The 21,658-nt window shown below is 44.3% G+C and overlaps 1 protein-coding gene across 1 annotated transcript; it reads left to right on the top strand.

The window, feature by feature from the left end:
• The first annotated feature begins 4,685 nt into the window (after positions 1–4,685).
• LOC132583204 (olfactory receptor 2D2-like) lies at positions 4,686–5,630 on the top strand. Its single transcript, XM_060254872.1, has one exon. The coding sequence runs from the start codon at positions 4,686–4,688 to the stop codon at positions 5,628–5,630; it is 945 nt and encodes a 314-aa protein (XP_060110855.1).
• Positions 5,631–21,658: the final 16,028 nt, after the last annotated feature.

Here is a 21,658-nt window from a genome sequence, read left to right as displayed (position 1 = left end):
TAATTCCCCCCTCATACTGCTAGGTTAAATGCTTCAGACCCAAGAGGCTGAAATAACCAACAACAGATATTAATGATCCATCAAAAAGGAGCAATGGGATCAGAGCAATTCTTGTGGGACACAACCATAGTCTTTATTACCTTACCCAAACTGTCAATCTTTCACACCTCACAAAGGAAGCCATTTCAGCATCAGTTAGGACATGTCTCCTAACCCCGAGAAGAAGCAGAGAGGGGCAGAAGCTGAGTTATGCTGACTATCACCTTAAAAGTCCTTACACATTGGTTGGAGGAGCACCTGTTAAGATGGTTCTGAAACTGTGTATCGGTACTAGTATTCGTGCTTTACCTGATCAATGTCCCAAGTGTGCCCACTGGAAGTATCTAAGATATATCAGAAGAAATCTGCATTTGGCCTTGTTGAGGTGCTGTCCCTCAAAAGACAGAATACTGGGAGAGATAAACCACTAGTCTGGATGGAATATAAAAGAAGTCCTCCAAAGAGGTGGTGGAAATTCTTAGATATCTTTAATTCCTCCCTCTTCTTCTAATAGCCCACAGCATCAAACTAGTCAAAAGTAACATACACACTCCATGTTTTTCCTTGGAGGTGTGTGTATATCCAAAGATTTAACTATCTTCTGCCCTTGATACTTGGCATCTAAGAATTCCTAGATGTTTCTCTGCCCTTCTACTGGAGACAATAGGCATGAGGGTACCTATATCTTGCTACAGATAACTTTTCGAGAAGAGGAAGGAGGAGTTCTCTAACTCTGACCAGCACACAAAAGGTATAAGCTTTCTGTTGAATCTATGCAGAGCCCCAAAAGAACTTTATTGTGCTTTTTGCAGCTTTTTGCATTAGAAAGTCAAAGGAAATTCACTGAGCTTTTATGCATAAACCCGAGTCATTTCTTGAAATAATTTTTTGAGGATTACCGTGGTGAAGAGGAAGGTAAGATTAAGTTTGTCAGTATGGAATTCAGATTCTCTGTGTGTGTGTATGTGTGTGTGTGTGTGAGAGAGAGAGAGCTCCTTTGCTTGCTAGATCACACTACTCAGCCTTTCTGACTGTATTGTTTCTCTCTCACTTGAGTCACTAAAATGGTGAGCACTTTCTAGCTTGAAAAATTTGATTTCTAATACCAATATTCACACTTCTGTGTATGCCCTGATTTCTGCCTTGAAAGTCTGCCTGTTTCTATCAGTTATGAATTTACAAGTGAATGGGATTTTGTTCATTCTTCCAGCTCGGTCTTTAGAGGGGCCCTGAGTGAGAACAGGTCCCTTTTAATTACTTTTGCCTTCTGCACACCTTGCTATGCTGACAACAGGTCTCAGTAATTGCTATTTTAGCAACCTTCCCTGAAATGGAATCCTTGCCTAATCCCAACTTCCTGTCCCTCCTCCTCAGTAGACGGCATTCTCTAAGTAGGGAATTGTGTAATCAGCTTCCTTATGTTCAAATGCTTAATATCCATCACATTTTTATCCCGCCCTTCCTAAAAGGATTTCAGGGTTACCTAGATGGTTTTCACCTCCTCACTGTTGTCAACACAGCCAACCCCATGACCTAAGTCAGGCTGAGAGAAGTCAGCTCCCTATGGTCAATCAAGGAACTTCATGACTGTGACCATAGCCTTTATCCAGTTCTAACCACTGCACATCACTGTCTCTTTTTTGTGATTTTGACACTAAGCCTTATACTTGTGCTTAGTAAGAATCCTGTTCTCACTAATGTTCTGGACAATGGAGTGCAACATCAGTGGGAAGACTGACATTCACATAAATGAATCTCAAGTTGTGTTTTTAAAAGTGTGCCATTATTTCAGGAAGGAATTGAATGTGTTCTTTGTCATTGGACTCTCTCTTTCTGTTTCTCTCTGTCTCTTTCTCTGTCTCTTTCTCTCTCTCTCTCACACACACACACACACAGAGAATCTGAATTCCATATTGACAAACATAATCTAATCTTCATCTTCTCCCCAGTAATCCTCAAAAATATACTAGCCATATACTTGTGGCCCTGGGTCTGCTTTTGTTCTCTTATTAATTGGTTAAATGTACAGATATTTTTAATAAATGGACTTCAGCCCACATAAAGAAGGGCTTACATCTAGCCAAAGTTAGAATAACAGAAATGTAATCGAATTGACAATCATGTGCCCAAATGGGTTTTTCACTCGATTCAATGTCAATTCCTTCCTGAAATAATGATACACTTCTAAAAATACAACTTGAGATTCATTTATGTGAATGTCCATCTTCCCACTGATGATACACTAATTGTCCTGAACATTACTAAGTGAAAAGAAGATTCTTACTTAAGCAACTGAAAAAAGCACCACTTGCAAACTTTACATTTCTGTTAGTAAAGGGATTAGAGGCTTTGGAGCAGAGGAGTTATGGCTCAATAGTAGAGTATCTGCTTAGCATGCAAAGGGTCCCAGGTTCAATCCCCAGCATCTCTAGTAAAAGACCAAGTTGTAAATGATGTGAAGACCTTGAGATTTTGGGGAACTGTTGCTAGTCTAAGTAAACAGTACTGAACCTGAAGGACCAATGTTCTGATTCGGTATGAATTTGAGATTCATGTGCTTGTGTACTTTTTTAAAACCCTGCAGATATAGTATAGGTGCCTAGAAAATGCATGCGGAAGAGTTGTCAACAACCTGGGGGTGGGTGGGAAATGCCTTGCCCTTTTAACAAAGGCTTAAGGTGCGGAAATAGGCCACAAAAGTTTTTGATGCCATGGGGGTGAATAGCATCACCTGATAAATCACATTCTATTTAGACTCCCCCCCTCCCCCCATTATCGGCAACTCAAGACTGTGGTCATTTGCTTGGTTTAAAACAGAATATCTTGCAAAGAAGGCATGCCTCTTCCCCCCCTTTTTGAGGAAACTTCACAGGGGGAAAAATGGGAATGGGTTTCGACAAGTAACGTGTTTGACTCTGCTGTTTTTAAACAGGGAAGGGAGTGAGGAAAGGTTACATCCTGTCTTAGCCGACCTATGGCAACTTGGTGAGGTTTTCAAGGCAAGAGATGAACAGAGGTGATTTGTCGTGGCCTGCTTCTTCTGCGTAGTGTTTTTGGACTTCCTTGGTGGTCTCCCATCCATGTACTAACCAGGGCTGACCACGCTTAGCTTTTGAGATCTGACAAGATCGAACTAGTCTGGGACACTTATTTAATAGCTTTAAATAAATAGATGTCAAGACAAATTAGCAAGAAAAGAAGTTATACATTTTAAACTATCTCAAATTGTAGTCTGAAAACAAAAATAAGTGCTGTTCTCCTAGAGTTGCCAGTAAAACCACAGAGTTTCTCCTGATCCCTAGAATGTTAGCCCAGAAATGATGTCATGCTGTCAATGCAATGCCACCCCCCATGTCATCACCACCGGCTGATTGTTAGCCACTACATGTGCTTTAAGCATGCATGATCTGCAAATGTAGAGCAAATGTGGCTCCTATAATCCATGGGGTGACCTTCGGAGTCACCTGTACCCAGATGTTATTCATGGCAGAGGAGCATGCATTCATTCGAACAGTTGGCAACAGTGATTCTCTTTCTACAGCAGCCATTAAAGGCACCTCTCTAGACAAATAACAAATCAATCTCATCTCTAAGGGTGGGACTGCACATGAGATGCCATTCTTGATAACTTTAAAGGACCTGTTATAGATTGCAGGAATTGGGACTGAAATATACAGGGAGATAATGATGGGGGGCAGGGAAAGAGCTTAAAAACTTTTCCCTCTGCGTTTCCTCCCTCCACGCAAGGTACATCTGCTGCTGTTGAGACAAACATTGTTATGGGAGGTGGATTCCCTCTCCCATCCTTTTAAAAAATATGGCCCTTGGCAGAGGTTGTTTGGTAGAAAAAATAGGTGGTGGAGCTCATCCAGGGATTGCTATGCAGCTGCACCTACTATTCAATGGACAAGATGGGGGGAGGGAAGGGGAACCCTCAGAAAGGTTCAGGAGCTGTACTCTTGTGAGCTCCTGTTGAATCCAAGGCCTGGCTTCTTTTTTCCTCTTTCAAAGGTTCAGGGCACTGCCCTGGAAGTGAGTCAGGGCAGAAACCGGAGCAGAAACCTGGAAGTGAGCCAGCAGAAACTGGAGCACCCCGGAGTGTCCAGATGGCCTACGGACAGGGACAGGCCACAAGTGTCCTGAGGGAATGTTCAGAGCATTCATGCCACAGCTCCACAGGCACTTTCTGGGCACTCACCAGCAGTCCAGACAGTCAGGGTGGCACCTCGGAGGCCTCCCAGCAATTAGTGGTACATTGCAAAGTGGTACCTTTTAGAGCTGGCTCCCAGTAAGTCGAGGGCAGGTTGAGGATGGGAGTGAGATAGCAGGCAGATGTGCACATTTGGATGTGCTTTTGGGGGGCACTCTCCTGCCATCCCTGGGGTGTCTTAAACCTCCCATCTGAACCCAGCCCTTAAATGGTCTACTCAGATGACTGAACACTGAGGGCTGAAGCAGAACATCTTGCAACTGCTTCCACAGAGCATTTCAAGTTGACTGATTTTGATGCCCTTGTTTGTGTTTGATGCCCTGATGCTCTATTATTTCATAGAGGAAATGATCATTTCTTTTAGGACTGTTCTGTGCAAGAAAGCATTACAGCCATGTATTTACAGTTGCCCTTTCTTTGCAGAGAGGATAACGTGATGGGGGCTGAGAACTTCACCTCTGCCACAGAGTTCATCTTGGACGGATTGTCCAGCCACCGCAAGACACAACTGCTACTCTTTGGGGTTATCCTTCTCACGTACATACTTACCATAGTAGGAAACGCTGTGGTCATCATGCTTGTCCTGTCTGACTCTCACCTCCACACGCCCATGTACTTCTTCCTCGTGAACCTGTCAACCATAGAGATCTGCTACGCCACCAGCACAGAGCCACAGATGATGGCTCACCTCCTGGCAGGAAATGGAATCATATCCTTCACGGGCTGTGCGCTCCAGGTCTTTGTTGTATTGATTATGGGCACTACAGAATGCTTTCTGCTGGGCATCATGGCCTATGACCGGTATTTGGCCATTTTTCGTCCCCTGACATACCCCGTTGCCATGAGCAAGTATCGCCAGTGGCAACTTGCCTTGGCCTGTTGGACAGCAGGCATCCTTTTTAGCATGATCTATGTATGTGTTACCTTTCGCCACTCCTACTGTGGCTCCAACCGCATCAACCACTTCATATGTGAGATGCCAGTGGTGCTGAAACTCGCCTGTGATGACACCCGCGTCTCACAGGCCATTGTTTTTGTGATGGCAGCCATTGTCCTTGTGATTCCTGTTGTTGTTGTCCTGACTTCCTATGGGCTCATACTCTTCTCTGTGTTAAAGATGCGATCGGCCGCCAGTCAGCGCAAAGCCTTCTCTACATGTGGTTCCCATCTTGTAGTTGTCACGGTGTTCTATGGTACTGTCATTTCTATGTACTTAATTCCCCGGTCAAACCCGCCGTCCAATCATGACAAACGGATTGCTGTGTTCTATACGGTGGTCACCCCGCTGCTCAACCCCATCATTTATACCCTGCGGAACAAGGACGTCCATGGGGCAGCGGCCAAAGTGCTGCGAAGACATCATTTAGAACCAAAAATCTGAGTATTGACATCTTTCTAAAAGGGTTCCCTCATCGTGTACTACAGTTGCCAACTATGGTTGCTCTTTCTGAGTGATTTTAGTGTTGAGATTGGACACTGGATTCTTTCACACATGCTAAATAATGCAGTTTCAATCCACTTCAGCAACCATTTGCAAGTGGATTTTTGCCATTTCACACAGTAAAATCCAGTTGCAAAGTGTATTGGAAGTGTATTGAAAATGTGTTATTTAGTGCGTGTGAATGCAGCCTTTAGTAAAGAAATATTAGCAGCAGAATGGAATGTTGTGGAAGATTGTTGTGAAAATCAAGTGGAAGGATGATTTAGGAAGTGAAAAAGTTGTGTGTGTGTGTGTGAGAGAGAGACGGAGACAGAGAGAGTGTATATGATGAGTCCCTGATCAACAGTACCTAGGGTTGCCAAGTCCAAATCAAGAAATATCTGGGGACTTTGGGGTGGAGCCAGGAGACTTTGGGGGTGGGACCAGGAGACACTGGGGGTGGGGCCAGGAGCAAGGTTGGAACAAGCAGAATTGAACTCCAAAGGGAGTTCTGGCCATCACATTTAAAGTGACAGCACACCTTTTAAATGCCTTTCCTCCATTGGAAATAATGAATGATAAGGGTACCTTGTTTTGGGGTTCATAGAATTGGACCCCCTGGTCCAATCCTTTTGAAACTTGGAGGGTGTTTTAAGGAGAGGCATCAGATACTATGTTGCAAATTTGGTGCTTCTACCACAAAAAAGCACCATCCCCAAGCCCCAGATACCAGTGGATCAATTCTCCATTCTGTTTTAAAGGTACGTCAGAGGATCTCATAGAAACAGTTTATGTTTATGCTTTTCCTGGTGTATATGTATGCAATCGTTCCATTTTATCCTTTTTTAACCAATTTGCTCTGATATATATATCTATATATTTTATGCCAATAAAGGCTAACTTGACTTAACTTGAATTCTCCATCGTTCCCTATGGGAATTGTTCTTCATAGGGAATAATAGAGTGCCCAGTAGACATTCCCCCCGCTTTCTGATGACCCTAAAGCGGGGGGAGAACCTCCAAACCAGGGGATCTGCTGCCCCTACCTGGGGATTGCAACCCTAATGGTGCCTCACTCCCTATTAAGCAATCAAAGTGCAGTTAAAGGTAACACAAGAAATAATTACTTTGTTAAATTCCACTCCCAAGTTTTCTCTTGCAAATATAGGATTGGAGGGCTCATTGTATAATCTTGTCCACAACAGCAGTTGGTGGAGAGCTGGGCTTGATGAGTTTCTAAACGTATTATTGGCAACCGTGTTTCTAGCTTTCAGCACTGTGAAGATCACTAAAAAGTAAACAGCCTGAGTCCTTTTTCAAACTTGAGAAATTGTGAAATGTAGAGATAAAGGGTTCAGGTGGCTATGGTACAGCGTGCTCCGTACCCGGTTCTCATGATTTTCTGCAAAGGGAGGTGGGGAAACAATCTGAAAGGCGGCATGGGATGGGGAAAAAAATCATTTTTCTTTGAACTAGCCTTCCCTCCATCCATGCAGGGCCCGCTAGGTGATTGCCTAGGGCGCTGGCCTTCTGGGGGTGCCAAATTGGGCAGCCCCATGCGACTCGGCAATGTTATCAGTGCAGTGTGTGTATGTGTGTGTGCCTGAAGTTAGCCTTGCCTAGGGCGCCAGGCAGTCTAAGGCCAGCAGTGCATTCATGGAATTCTTGTGTGGTGTTGTCTGACTACGGTTGCAATGGTGCGCTCAGTTCCTTGGGAGTAAGAATCGGTGCACACAGTGGGATTTTGTTTCAGAGTGAACAGGGAGACACTGGGCTCCCAACTCCCGGGAGGGAAGGTTAAATAAATATTTAAAAATGTAAGATACTCCTCTGTTGTCCCCATTTATCAAGAAACTGCAAAGCCAATGGGAAACCTGTGTTTTGGAAACATTACCAAGGACTTGGTAATCGACATTGTAGGGATTCCTTCCTCCCCCACCCCCCACGCAAGTTCAGATACATTTTTCTCATATTGTGATGTTAAATGTCGAAGACCCAAGAGTCTGAAATAACAAACAACAAATATTAATGATCCAGTTAAAAACTGACCCCAGGGAATCAGAGCAATCTTGGTGGAGCAAAGGCGCTTTTATCTTGCTGAAATCTTCAGCCTTTGACATCTCAAAAGGAGGCAAAAAAATAAACGCGCTGTAAAGTCTTCTAACACTGAGAATCATTGGGCAGGGATCATCAGGGATCATCAGGGATTTTTTTTTTTGTAGCAGGAGCTCCTTTGCATATTAGGCCACACACTCCCTGATGTAGCCAATCCTCCTGGAGCTTACAGTAGGCCCTGTAAGAAGAGCCCTGTAAAGCTCTTGGAGAGTTGGCTACATCAAGGATGTGTGGCCTAATATGTAAAGGGGTTCCTGCTACCAAAAAGCCCTGATGATAATCATCACAGAAGTCTTTACCAATTGTTTGGGGGAGCACCTCTTAGAGTAGTTACAGAATTATATATCAGTGATACTATTCATGAACACACGAAGCTGCCTTATACCAAATCAGACCATTGGTCCCTCAAGATCAGTATTGTCTACTCAGACTGGCAGCAGCTCTCCAAGGTCTCAGGTAGAAGTCTTTCTCGTCACCTAGACCTTTTAACTGGAGAGGGTGGGGACAGAACCAGGGATCTTCTACATGCCAATCAGATGCTCTGCCACTAAGCTACTGGCCCCTCCTCTCCTGCCTTTTGTATATGAGGTACCTCGTGTGCCCACTTGAAGTATCTTAGATAAGAGGGAATAGGGCTTTGGAGTCCTGCTGACATTCAAATTCAGAACATTGGGAGAAACATTGGGAGTACGACTCAGTAGGACATTCAGATTCAGAACACTGGGAGTAGGACTCAGTAGAAATAAATTTCTTGTCCTAAGGGGCACCAAACTAGTTACTTCCATCTAGCACCAACTAGGGAGGGGATTGGGCCAATCTGAGGGTGACAACACCAGGGAGACTGGCAGGAAAACCACCATAATGGAGCCAGAAGCTGAATTGTCCATTGGTAAGGTTGCTAGGTGGTGCCTGGTGATCTCCTGCAATCACAACTGATTTACAGAAAGCAGAGGTCACTCCCCTGGAGAAAATGGCTGCTTTGGAGGGTGGACTCTATGGCATCATTCCCCACTGAGGTCCCGCATCTCCTTAAACCAGTGGTGGGATTCAGCAGGTTCGCACCAGTTCTATGGAACCGTTACCTAATGTGCCATCAGTTCTATAGAACTGTTTGTTGGTCGGGCACCTGCTGTTAACCGCCGCCTCCCCCTTCACCGCTGAGCAGCAGGAGGAGGAGGAAGGAGTCGCCTTTGCTTTCTGCGCCCCGATGAAGGTGAGGCTGGAGGAAACGGCGGGCTCCATAGGGCAGCGAGACCAGGCTACTCATTCAGTAGTTCATGGAGAGCAACATCTACAATTGCCATCAACCAAAAGAGCCATATTTATTTCCATCCCTGGCAGGAGGACTGCACTTTAAGGAGGATTGCAGCTTACCTGTTCCACTGGTGGCTATTTCAAAGTGAGAACCAGCTATCAGCCACAAGCCCCATTAGGCAAAGTCTTTGGTCTACTTTCCTGAAACATGGGCCAGGTCCTGCACTGGGGAACAGTACTCAGAAAAGCATGCCAAAGAGCCACATGTGGCTTCCAATCCATTGAGTGAAAAACACTGATCCAACTGTAACGATATACAACTGGAATCTTTGTGGCAGGGTGCAGCTTTTAAAGAGCTCTTCTACACAATCCTTCAGAGCGCTCCCTAACCTGCAGTGCTGGTATAGTTTAGTGGCTCAGCCACAAACCACAAAGCTCCAGGTTCATATCTCACCTATAAATGAATTTAGTGGGTGGTCTTATGCAGTGGTGGGATTCAAATAAATTAACAACAGTTTAGTTGTCTTTACCTCTTTTACTGTTCTTATTGCAGTATTTAATGCGTGAATTATTAAACTACCTTTCAGTATATCTTTTGGTATAGTTAAAATGGTCATTAGGACATAGAACCTGTTGTTAATTTATTTGAATCCCACCACTGCCTTAAACCCTGCCCTTCACAGTCTGCATCCCCAAGCTGCCCAGAAATTCCAAGCCCAGAGATCAAACCCTTCCCATTGGAGAAAAGCTGTCAAGCAGTGTGGCAGGGCTCTTAACCCTTGTGAAAACTGCTTCTCTTAATAACATTCGACAGCCTGCATAGAGCCTGTTTTAGAGCCTGCATTTATTTCTGTGTTTTGTTTACTGGGAGGTGGGACAGGTGACAGAGGTGGAAATTTCCTCTTTCTAAACTCAATGAATTCTGGCTGGGAAGGTGGGATACAAATTAAACCAAATACATACATAAATCCGTACGTACATACAGGGGTCGTTTTGTAGAAAAATAGGTGGTGGAGCTCATTAGCATAACTCATTAGCAAATGCTGCCGCCCCCAGCCAAAAGCAACCCAATGCAAGAAAGGAGAGTCCTGGGCAAGTGAGTCCTGCTTGGGATGGCTAGAGATCCAGCCAGGCCAAGCAGACCTTGCTCACCTGGTGTTCTCCTTGGTCACCACCACCCCAGAGTCAACAGGGCAGCAAGCCACCCACCACCCATCACATAAGAAGTGGAGAAAGGGTGGTGTGGGCTTCTCTAGGGGTTAATGAGGGCTGCTGGGGGTGTGGCAAAGCCCCTAGGGGCTGGCTGGCTGCCCGCTCTCCTAATCCAGGGATTGTTATGCAGCTGCACCTACTATTCAATGGACAAGGTAGATAGGGAGGAAGAGGGGGAACCCTCAGAAAGGTTCAGCAGCTGAGCTCCTGTGAGCTCCTGCTAAGTCTGAGGCATACATACATACATACATTCATAGGGAGGAGGAGGAGTCACGATCCATTCCATGATCTGTGTGAAAGCATAGAGGCCAACTCCTTTGCCCCTTTGTTGTTGGAGAAATCTGGAAGGAGTGGTTCCCTGCTTTTCTTGCTTAATGCAACTGGTTCTGGATGATGATACTGAGGCCTACCTACACAGCTTGGACTGTACCACAGAGGTGACACAATGACCCTACCTAATCCAAAACTAACAGCCCTACCTGCTTTGTTCACCAGGAACTGCAGACAATGACCAACTGAAGGAGACCATCCGGCGCTGTTATTTCTCTCCTGTGGGGACCCAAGTTGGTTTACCTCATTCTACTCTCTTCTATTTTATCCCCACAACGATCCCATGAGGTAGGTCTGGTTTGGAAAGTGTGACTGGAACAGGGTCATCCAGGAAGATTCCATAGCAGAATGGGGAGTCAGACCTGAGTGTCTCAGGTCTTAACCCAACAATTTAACCAACACACCACACTGGCTGTACTGGAAAACCAGGAAATATTTCCCCTGCCACAGCAATACCAACAAAAATTATTCTAATATGAGGCTTTATGGAGCAGAGGCTATTTCTTCAGGTGTGTGGAGAAATGCTTTGTCTTCTGGAAAGCAAGTAAGCAGGCTTTAAGTTTCTTTCTCTGAACAAGCAGGAGTGTGTGTGTGTGTGTGTGTGTGTGTGAAGTATATTAGCCCATGGTATTCCAGAAGTACCTGGGCTATCTCTTAAGAAATGCTTGCCTCTGACTGCTGGGCAGCTGGATTTATCATTGTGCTGGCACTGACTGACTCCCAACTCCAGACACCTATGTACTTCTTCCTCATGCATCTGGCAGGCCTGGAGATGTGTTTTGTCTCTGCCACTGAGCCCCAGATGCTGGCTCACCTCATGGCTGGAAATGGAATTATCTCCTTCACTTGTTGTGCAGTCCAGATGTACGTTGCTACATGCCTGGCTAGTGTTGAATGTTTTCTCCTGGCTGTCATGCTGAATCCTTTGACCTCCTCGACCTGGATAGAAGCAACTTGATATGGAGCCAAATAATCCACCCAATCTAGCACTGTCTGTTTCAGTTGGCAGCACCCGTTCAGGCTTCTCTGTGAGGGAAGATTATATTTTGCATTGTAAATTTCCTTTTTCAACTTTCAGCCGCTCAAAAAGTTGCTTCTCTTTCAATGTCTTCTTGCACCACACTCCAAAGCAGGGAAATCATTGCTAGAGACAGACACACCCATCTTGAAGGAACATGTCATAATAAAATCCGTTCTTTATAGCTGGACCATAATGCAAAAGCCACCACATATTCTCTCCATGGTTTTGCCCATTAGTGGGCATGAAAATGATGGAATGACACTTGAACGTCTTCCCTTGAGCAGTTCAGTCTTCCTCTGTTTTTTATAATTTTTATTAGTTTTAACTACAAAAGAAAGAAACACAAGCATAGATACATAAAAAAAATCTCAGCACAGAACTAGCTGTTTTGGCTTAACCATGTTAAAGACACAAACTAGTTTGTTAGTTTAACACTATCCTCATTAGCATAGACACAAACATTTCATATCTTTATCCTTAAGAAGCTAAAAAAAAGAGAGAAAAAATACAACATAGTATTTTGTCTATCTCAATATGAACAGTTTCTCCTGGGATTGTCAGCGTAGGGTTCATGGACGCTCCAACAATGGATAGACTCTTTTCATTTGAAAATAAGTTTCATTTATTGGATACATACATGTTACTGCTACGAGAGTTCTTTGAAAGTGATAAGGTACACACACACTAGCTGGCCTTTATGGCCCAGGATCAAAGCTAGGGGGTTTACATCATTCTCACAATACAGTTGCATTCTACTTCTAAGAGGTGCGAGGTTCACAGACTGATATCTTGCGTAGCTAGCCGCGTCCGTTCTCTCTCCCCCACAGGCAGCCTTGCAGTGGCTGAGAGCCGATCACATAGTTTGCACTTCAAACACCTTTACAGCTCTTGGCGCCAAGCTCCTCTCCCCCCCCACTCCTCCTGCTCTCACAGCTGAATTATAGTTACAGTTCACAGGGTTAGTAAGCAATACAACAGTTTAGGCATTCTGGTTAGTATCAATTTGAACACAAGCTGACAGGGATGCATACTAAAAACAAATCGACCAGTTTACATAACGTCTGTGTTGTCTGCCTTTTTAACAATTAGTCCACCTCTTATACCCCTATTGGGCTAGGAAAAACAACTTATTATGACCCAAAAATAGAAATCACATGCCTGTTCTTATCGAGAGTGCCATACCCAACTACCCACCAAAAAAAGAACATTTCAGGAAACCCTTCTTGCTAAAAAAAAAAATCTATCTCCTGATTTATAACTAATATGCACCTTCTCTCTCCTTAATGCATAAGAACATAAGAACATAAGAGAAGCCATGTTAGATCAGGCCAATGGCCCATCCAGTCCAACATTCTGTGTCACACAGCGGCCAAATATATATATATATATATATATATACACACACACACACACTGTGGCTAATAGCCACTGATGGACCTCTGCTCCATATTTTTATCTAACCCCTTCTTGAAGGTGGCTATGCTTGTGGACGCCACCACCTCCTGTGGCAGTGAATTCCACATGTTAATCACCCTTTGGGTGAAGAAGTACTTCCTTTTACTTTTGCAGTCTATGACCAATATCTTTATCCTTGACAAATTAAAAATAGAGCACCATAGTTTATTTTATTATTAGACAATTTCTTCAAACAAGCATATTAAAAGGAAATCTACTAATTAGCAAAATAATTACAATATCTACCTTCTTAACAATTATAGATTAACTTGTAGAATTACCCATATCAATAACAAGTATAAAAACTAATATCATTATCTATTAAAAACAAGTTCAGCAATTTATCAGGAAATTACGCTATCTGCCTTCTTAAAAGTTAATCTGTTAACTATTTTTTCATAAAGTTCTTTTCAAAGACTTTTTAGTCCTTTAACTTTTACATCCATATTGTAGATTTTCTTACAAAGTCCATGTCTAGCTATCCACTGAGAAAAGTCTATTTCAGGAAACTGTTCTTTCTGAAAGATTTCCACATCATTATTTTCTGGTTAAAATGCATCTTCTTACTTCTTAATGCAGTCATCCTTCTCAAAGAAAGTGAGAAAAATTCCACAGCCTTTGTTCCTCTCAACCTAGCTTGAGTCGATCTCCATTTCTGGTCGTCTTTTTTAACTACGCCACAGGATTCCATTTTAATTTTCTTTTTTTCGTTTCCCAGCAGGTCAGTCTCTCATTTCAATTCCACAGACATCACTGGGTTCTCTTTAGCACTCTGCTCATGTAGATTTGAGATTTTGCTAGCTTTCAGCAAAAAAGCATCCATTTGCTTCTTAACCAAGTCTGCCAAAAAACCAAGATCTTGCCTCAGAGATTTCAAACTGCTTAAAATATCTTTTTTAATAAAAAAAACTTTGCTTAGCAAAGCCATTTTTCTCTGTCAGCAAACTCAGTCCATTTAGCCAGATTGGCAAGTAACTCAAAAGCCCCAGATAGCCCGTCCTTCCCAGTCTCCTCCAACTGGAGTTTTAGATGTAAATATATGGATTTCAAATAAGGCAACAAGGAGAAATCCCTCTAACAAGTATCTCATTTTGTTCAGACCGTATTGCAGCCGAATAATAGTCTCTTTAACAAATATCCAATTATGATCTGGGTCAATTTAAGTGTCCAAATTCCAATTAATTCAAATTGTTTCCAGTACTTAGAGATATTATTTAGTTTTCCATGACCTCATTCACAGGGAAATAAGAGATATCAATCTCTTTCCCTTCCTTTGAACTACAAAGTCATTAATATGTAAAAACAACCCATTAGCCCTTGGTAATTGAAAGCCAACTTACTTGCATTGTAGAATTGTCATGCTTGAGATAGAGGGGTGATAGATCAAAAGCTATTTTGAAGAAAAGAAAAGCAATCAATTGGGCATTCACCTCTTGCTGCTGTAATAGCGATCACGACAGGAAGAGCTTCAGGGCACACAGACGGAACCGGAGCAACTGCCGATGTGCCCCTGTCCTGCTGTGAAAGCCCCATGCCTAAGAGACCTCCCCCTGCCTGATTTAGGGGGATTGCGAGCAGGAGAGCTCGCGAAGCCACCTAATAGCAAGGCGACGTAGCCCGGAAGTCCTCCAGTCTCCCTCTGAAGGATGGTCTAGATCCCAAACCATTTTGTTCACTCAGGCAATGACAGTATAGTCAGCAAACCTTGACTGATCAAACAAGCAATTTGGTATGGTGTTGTCTTCCAAGATTCATCATCAACCATCTTGTGATCAGGTAAGGTAACTTTAATGGGGCGGCTTTCTTTAGCAGCTCATTTTCCAGAAGTGAGTCATGCTCTGCTTTAAACTTATGGAACAATTCTAGACACTGGTTAACAGATTCAGGCTATGGATTCAGCTCTGGGCAACCACCATCAGTAGTTACTTCCTTGTTTTTCTTCTTTCCTGCTTTTGTCTTCTTCTCCCCCTTCTTGGCACCAATCAGCTCATCTGCTACCTCCATCCTCTCCACCCTCAAACTGAGCCAGATCCGCCTAGCCCTATCAAGCAATGCCACACCAATGACAGTGCAAGCTGTAGGAGCCACTAGAAAGCTTGCACAAATGTGACCATCATGCAGTTGCAGTTGCATGCAGCTGATGCTCAGCCAACATTGTTCAAAGAGTTAGGGAAGTGCTCTTAGCTGACTGACTCCATACTAGTACACTGTGGCATTCTGAAAAGTTGTTAAAGTCTGAGTGAATCCTCCTGACTGTTTTTGAACTGTTCTTACTTACTATAACATTTGCTGAAATGTACATATAGAAAAGACCTCAGGAAGCATACTTAAGAACATGGGTTTGATTCAGTCAAGAGTTGGGAGGGATTTCCATGAGTAGAGTGGGACTTTGTCACTCTCCTGTCCTGCTTCAGCCATTAAAAAGCTGTTAGTGGAAGACAGGAGAACCTAAGGAACAGTATGTTTCATGAATTAGGGCTCTGAAGTAGAAAAATAAATTGAGAAAAATCACCCTTTTCCCATCAGCAGAAATTTACTCCTGGATCCCCCACCATGTTCTTGTGTGATATACTTAACTTGTTGGGGAATTAAATTCATAGATATTTGGCATGTTTGCAGGAGGAATTGTAATCAGGAGTAATCAACACCTAAAGAAAAATCCAAGAATTTTAAACTTGATCTTATTAATTTTTGCTTTGAGATGAAATAAATCATTATTTTAAAAAAGATAAAATGAACAAACAACCTGAAGTAAGGTTCAGGAGCCAAACTGATGAAACAATCTGGGAGAATTGGTTTTAATTGGTTTTTCAGTAGGAACTTATTAGTATGTTAGGCCACACCCTCTGATGCCAAGCCAGCCAGAACAGCATTCCTGTGTGTTCCTGCTCGGAAAAAGCCCTGCTTTTAAAGTGAATTTATCATATCTTGCAAAAGTAGATGTTGGTAACCTAGGCAGAACCCGCTGAAGGGAAAATGAAGGCTGACTCTGGTAGTGATGGCTGTTGTCTTTTTTCCAACAGTGTGACTGGATACTTCTGGAAGGTCAACAAGCAGGGTGTGACGGCCACAGCGCCCTCAGCTCCACATTGTCAAATCTTCCATTAGCAGCGACCGAGTTCATTTTGGTTATGGCATAGACTGCAAGAGGTCAATAAAGCAATTTTAACGAATACTATAACTGCCAAATTATGTGCTAAGATTGTAGATGAAGCCTGGAGAGGTAGAATAGAATTCTGAGGTAATTTCTATTGCTTTTTTCTCTCCCCCCCACCCCACTTCATTGTGAGTGATTCACACCAATACCTTTGTTCACAACACAATGAAATAAGTTTACTGTCTCTTCTTTAGAATGGCTCAGCGTTTATTGGTTTGGTGGATAAAACAGAAAATATGACAAGAGATTGATTGTTTACAGCAATAGGCAGCAGAACTCTGAGTTAAACAGTTACAAATTCACACAAAGTTTCACTGCACCAGAAGGAAATTTCTGTTAGACAGAATAATTTTGTTTGGGACTTCTTAAACCCATGAATCTCAGCCTACTGAAATAGGCTTAGTTTGTCTCTTGGGATATTTCCCTTAATCCTCTCACAAATCCCTAATGTACTGTTTCCTTAAGGTTACCTGGGATGAGGTCTGAGAACCTCACATCTGTCACTGTCAGTTCATCCTGGTGGGACTCACCAGCCACCGAAGATCTCAGATTCTGCTCTTTGTCATCCTCCTTCTTATCTACACATTTACGGTCATGGGAAACCTGGGCATCATCATGGTCATCCAGGTCGACCCTCATCTCCACACGCCCATGTACTTCTTCCTGAGGCATTTTGCAGGCCTAGAGATCTGTTATGTCACCACCAGCATGCCCCAGATGATGGCTCACCTCCAGGCTGGAAATGGAAGAATTTCTTTTAGGCTTTGCACAGCCCATATGTACGTCAGTACATGCCTTGGCATGGTTGAGTTCCTTCTGCTAAGTGTCATGGCCTACAACCGCTATTTAGCCATCTGCTATCCCCTGGTATATACCATTGCCATGGGCAGGGGTCGGCAGTTGCAGCTGGCCTCAGCCTCCTGAGCAGGTGGCTTTGTCTCTGCTTTCATATATGTGGGTTGTGTCCTTCGCCACCCCTACTATGGACCCAACCACGTCAACCACTTCTACTGTGAGCTGCCTCTCGTGCTGAAACTGGCATGTGCCGATATCCACATCACGGAGGCCATCATTTTTGTGTTGGCAGGGGTTGTCCTCGCAGGTACACTTGCAGTTATTCTGACTTCATATATTCAAATACTTTCCACTGTGTTACAAATGAAGTCAGGTGCCAGAAGGCGCAAGGCCTTCTCCACCTGCGGCTCCCACCAGCTGGTGGTTTCATTGTACTATAGTACTGTTATTGCCATGTATTTGAGACTCAGGTCAAGCTCAGCTTCTGACAGAGACAAGCATGTTGCGGTCTTTTATGTAGTGGTCACTCCACTTCTCAATCCTATCATTTACACCCTGCGCAACAAGGACATCCATGTGGCTGTGGCCAAAATATTGCGAAGATGACGACAGTTTAAATTTATATTTGAAGATTTAAATAAAGAGCTTTCTTTCAGATTTCAGTGTCCGCAGCTGAAAGAAAAGATTCGACTAGGATGCTTAAATGGACCTTTGTATGTGTGTGCATTTTAATCTTTACAGACTAAGGCAATTGCAAACAACTTCTGCTTTATTACTTGCCTTGAAAGCTTTATGGGGGTTCCGTGGATCAGCTTCTATTTGATGACACTTTACACACATACAACACACACACAAACACATACAGAGAGAGAGAGAGGGAGGGAGGGAGAGTGTCTCCTAAATCTATGTTTTTACATATAGTTGATAAAGTTTTGTTAAACCCATGAGCACTGGGTTAAATGGACTGGAATTTATAGAGAATCTTACCTATGTTATGTGTAGCTGTTTGGATGCACTGCTGAAAGGACAGGTCAAACAGAGGCTGCTTCCACACACACTAAATAATGCAATTCCAAGTCACTTTCAATGCACTTTGCAACTGGATTTTACTGTGTGCAATGGAAAAATCCACTTGTAAACAGTCACTGAAGTGAATAGAAACTGCATTATTGACTGTGTGAAAGCACCCAGAGAGGCAGGGAAGGGGGAAAGAAGTTGAAATCCCTTTCCTATTTGACTACACAAACACACATCTTGTGGTCTCTTCAGGGGGACACAAGTAAGTGTGGACTCCAGACAGTTCCCGGAAAGACTCCTCTGAATAGTAGCAGCCACACAAGAGTAAATATGCGGAAAATGGAAGGTTAACTGGCTAAATTAATCCCTATGAATCTGAGAACTGTGAAAATTCTTTTTCTTCGACAAATAATGGAAACCTCCCATCCCACCCTCACTGTGATATTTTGCTGCAGGAAGGAGTGAGATGAGGGCTTTACAGAGAGAGGGAGAGAGAGGAGAGAGAGAGACAGAGTATACGATGAGTCCCTGATCAAGATCTCCAGGGACCATGCACTGAAATATAGTTTCATAACCAGAAATCAACCCACAGCTGTAGTAGCCTGCAAGGGGGAAAGATAAAATGAGTGGCCATAATTTAGGTACCCTTTTTTGCCTTTGGAAGCAAGTAAGAGCAGCAGGGCAGCAGAGGGGAGGAGTATACCACATGATGGGAGGAGTTAGAACTCCTCTTCCCTTGCATCCAAATTAGGTTTCTGAACAACTACTATTCATTTTATTCTTAGTTGCAAGTAGGGTCCCACATCTTACCTAGCTCTGGGTGGGAGACCATAGAGTTTTTTACCCGATTGCTAGAGCCTGGTGCATGTGACGTGTCCGGCCCAATAACATCACTTCTGGGTATTATCATCGCACCAGGCACGTCATGGAATGTTAGAGAGCCAGTATGGTGTAGTGGTTAAGTGTGCGGACTGTTATCTGGGAGAACCGGGTTTGATTCCCCACTCCCCCACTTGCACCTGCTAGCATGGCCTTGGGTCAACCACAGCTCTGGCAGAGGTTGTCCTTGAAAGGGCAGCTGCTGTGAGAGCCCTCTCAGCCCCACCCACCTCACAGGGTGTCTGTTGTGGGGGAGGAAGGTATAGGAGATTGTGAGCTGCTCTGAGACTCTTCGGAGTGGTGGACAAGATATAAATCCAATATCTTCATCCACCTCACAGGGTGTCTGTTGTGGGGGAGGAAGGTAAAGGAGATTGTGAGCCGCTCTGAGACTCTTCGGAGTGGAGGGCGGGATATAAATCCAATATCTTCATCTACCTCACAGGGTGTCTGTTGTGGGGGAGGAAGGTAAAGGAGATTGTGAGCTGCTCTGAGACTCTTCGGAGTGGAGGGTGGGATATAAATCCAATATCTTCATCTACCTCACAGGGTGTCTGTTGTGGGGGAGGAAGGTAAAGGAGATTGTGAGCCACTCGGAGACTCTTCGGAGTGGAGGGCGGGATATAAATCCAATATCTTCATCTACCTCACAGGGTGTCTGTTGTGGGGGAGGAAGGTAAAGGAGATTGTGTGCCGCTCTGAGACTCTCTGGAGTGGAGGGTGGGATATATATCCAATATCTTCATCTACCTCACAGGGTGTCTGTTGTGGGGGAGGAAGGTAAAGGAGATTGTTAGCCGCTCTGAGACTCTTCGGAGTGGAGGGCGGGATATAAACCCAATATCTTCTTATTTCTATCTTTGGAGGTGGTGCTCCCAAAAGCCCATTATGGGGAGGCGGGTTGGAGGCCCCAAAATCAGGGGAAACCTTGCCCCCGGCAGGAACTTGGATCCAACCTCTCAACTTTCAGCATCATCTCATTAGAATGTGTCTAACTGGATTTGACTAGAAATTCAGGATCCCATGATGGAGCATATTTCTGGGCACTGGATGCAGTGGCTGCGCTGCCTACCTCGAGTGCTGCAGGAAGATCATAGAACTGGAAGGGACCTCCAAGGTCCTCTAATCCCACCACCTGCACGATGCAGGGAATTCATAAATACGTTCCCTCCCCCACCAACACACCAAGACTGATTTTGCACCAGGGCTTGTTCTGAGTGGAGAGCTCTTTTGATCCTGGTGCTTCTCTCTGTTTTCGCACAAGTTGCCCCAGAGCTGCGAGTTGGCGCGCCATTGTCCCGTAGCAAACAGAAACTGCTTGGATCTTGCTTCCTGCGGAAGAGCGCCATGCCAGCTTCGGGGCAACTTGTGTGAAAAAGGAGAGAGCAAAAGGGCTCTCCATCCGGAACAAGCCTAGTGCGAAATCAGTCTTGGTGTGTTGGTGGGGGAGGGAACGTATTTATGAATTCCCTGCATCGTGCAAGCGGTGGGATTAGAGGACCTTGGAGGTCCCTTCCAGTTTTATGATCTTCCTGCAACACTTGAGGTAGGCAGCACAGCCACTGCATCCAGTGCCCAGAAATCAGTCCAAGTGACTCCTGCTTCATGCCCAGAAGATGGCAAAAAACCCTCCAGGATCCCCGGCCGCACTGAGCTGTAGAAAAACTGCTGCCTGTTCCAGAGGGGCAATCAGCATTTCCCAGGGCATGTAAGAAAGGGCCACAAGAACTAAGCATCGATGCCACCCTTCCTGCCCTCCTTCTCATGACCTGCCTAAGTCCACAGAATCAGCATTGCTGCCAGAAGGCCATCCAGCCTCCGTTTAAAACCTCCAAAGCAGGAGAGCCTATGGCCTTCTTTACCTTCTCTTCTTGTGCCTCCTACCTGCCAGTGGTTGCCATGTTCTATGGCACCATTACCTATGGTCCCCAATCAATTGTCAGTCATGATCACAACAAGCCAGTGGCTGTCTTTCGTATTTCAGTCACCCCTTTGCTCATTCCTATCATTTACACTCTGAAGGACGTTGGTGGTAAAAGTGCTGCAAAGGGTTTTGACCAAACAAACAACGACCTTGAGCAATGACATCTTGGAGAATCCATCAGAAGTGGCCTTGGGGGGAATGAGCTGCCTTCAAGGATTCTTTGACACAAAGGCTGAACTGTGGGTTGGGATGCGGAGGACACAATGGTTAGCCTTCGAATTCACTCAAGAGTTCTTCTTGGAGAGTCGTGACCAGTATAGCCCAGGCAAGCCTGACCTCATCAGATCTTGGAAGTAAAGCAGGGCTGACTCTGGCAAGTATTTTAATGGGAGACCTCCTTGGAATACCAGAGTCAGGAGGTAGAGGCAGGCTATTAAGCCACTTCTCTGAATGTAACCCATGCCCCAGTATGAGTCCCCAGAGGTCGCTATTACTTCCAGGTACATGGGCACACACACACACACAGACACACAAACAAATGCAAAAATACAAAAAATACAGAAAAAGAAAGTTCTTCTTGGGGAGAGAAGAAGAAGACGACAACATTGGATTTATATTCAGTCACTTAACCACGACACCAAACCGGCTCTCCATGTCTTTGCCTCATGTGCAGCAAGGACATCCCACATGCTCCATATATGCCATTGCCATGGACTGGTAGCATCAATGGAAGCTTCCTCTAGCTTCCTGGGCATGTTGTTTCTTCAGTGCTGCAGTTGTACCTTGCATTATTCTTTTTCCAGCATGAACCACATCATCCACTTCTAGCA

The sequence above is a fragment of the Heteronotia binoei genome, chromosome 15 (genome assembly GCF_032191835.1).
Source record: "Heteronotia binoei isolate CCM8104 ecotype False Entrance Well chromosome 15, APGP_CSIRO_Hbin_v1, whole genome shotgun sequence".
Taxonomy (NCBI): domain Eukaryota; kingdom Metazoa; phylum Chordata; class Lepidosauria; order Squamata; family Gekkonidae; genus Heteronotia; species Heteronotia binoei.
The sequence above is the reverse complement of the archived record's forward strand: the minus strand, read 5'-3'. Positions and strand labels throughout refer to the sequence as shown.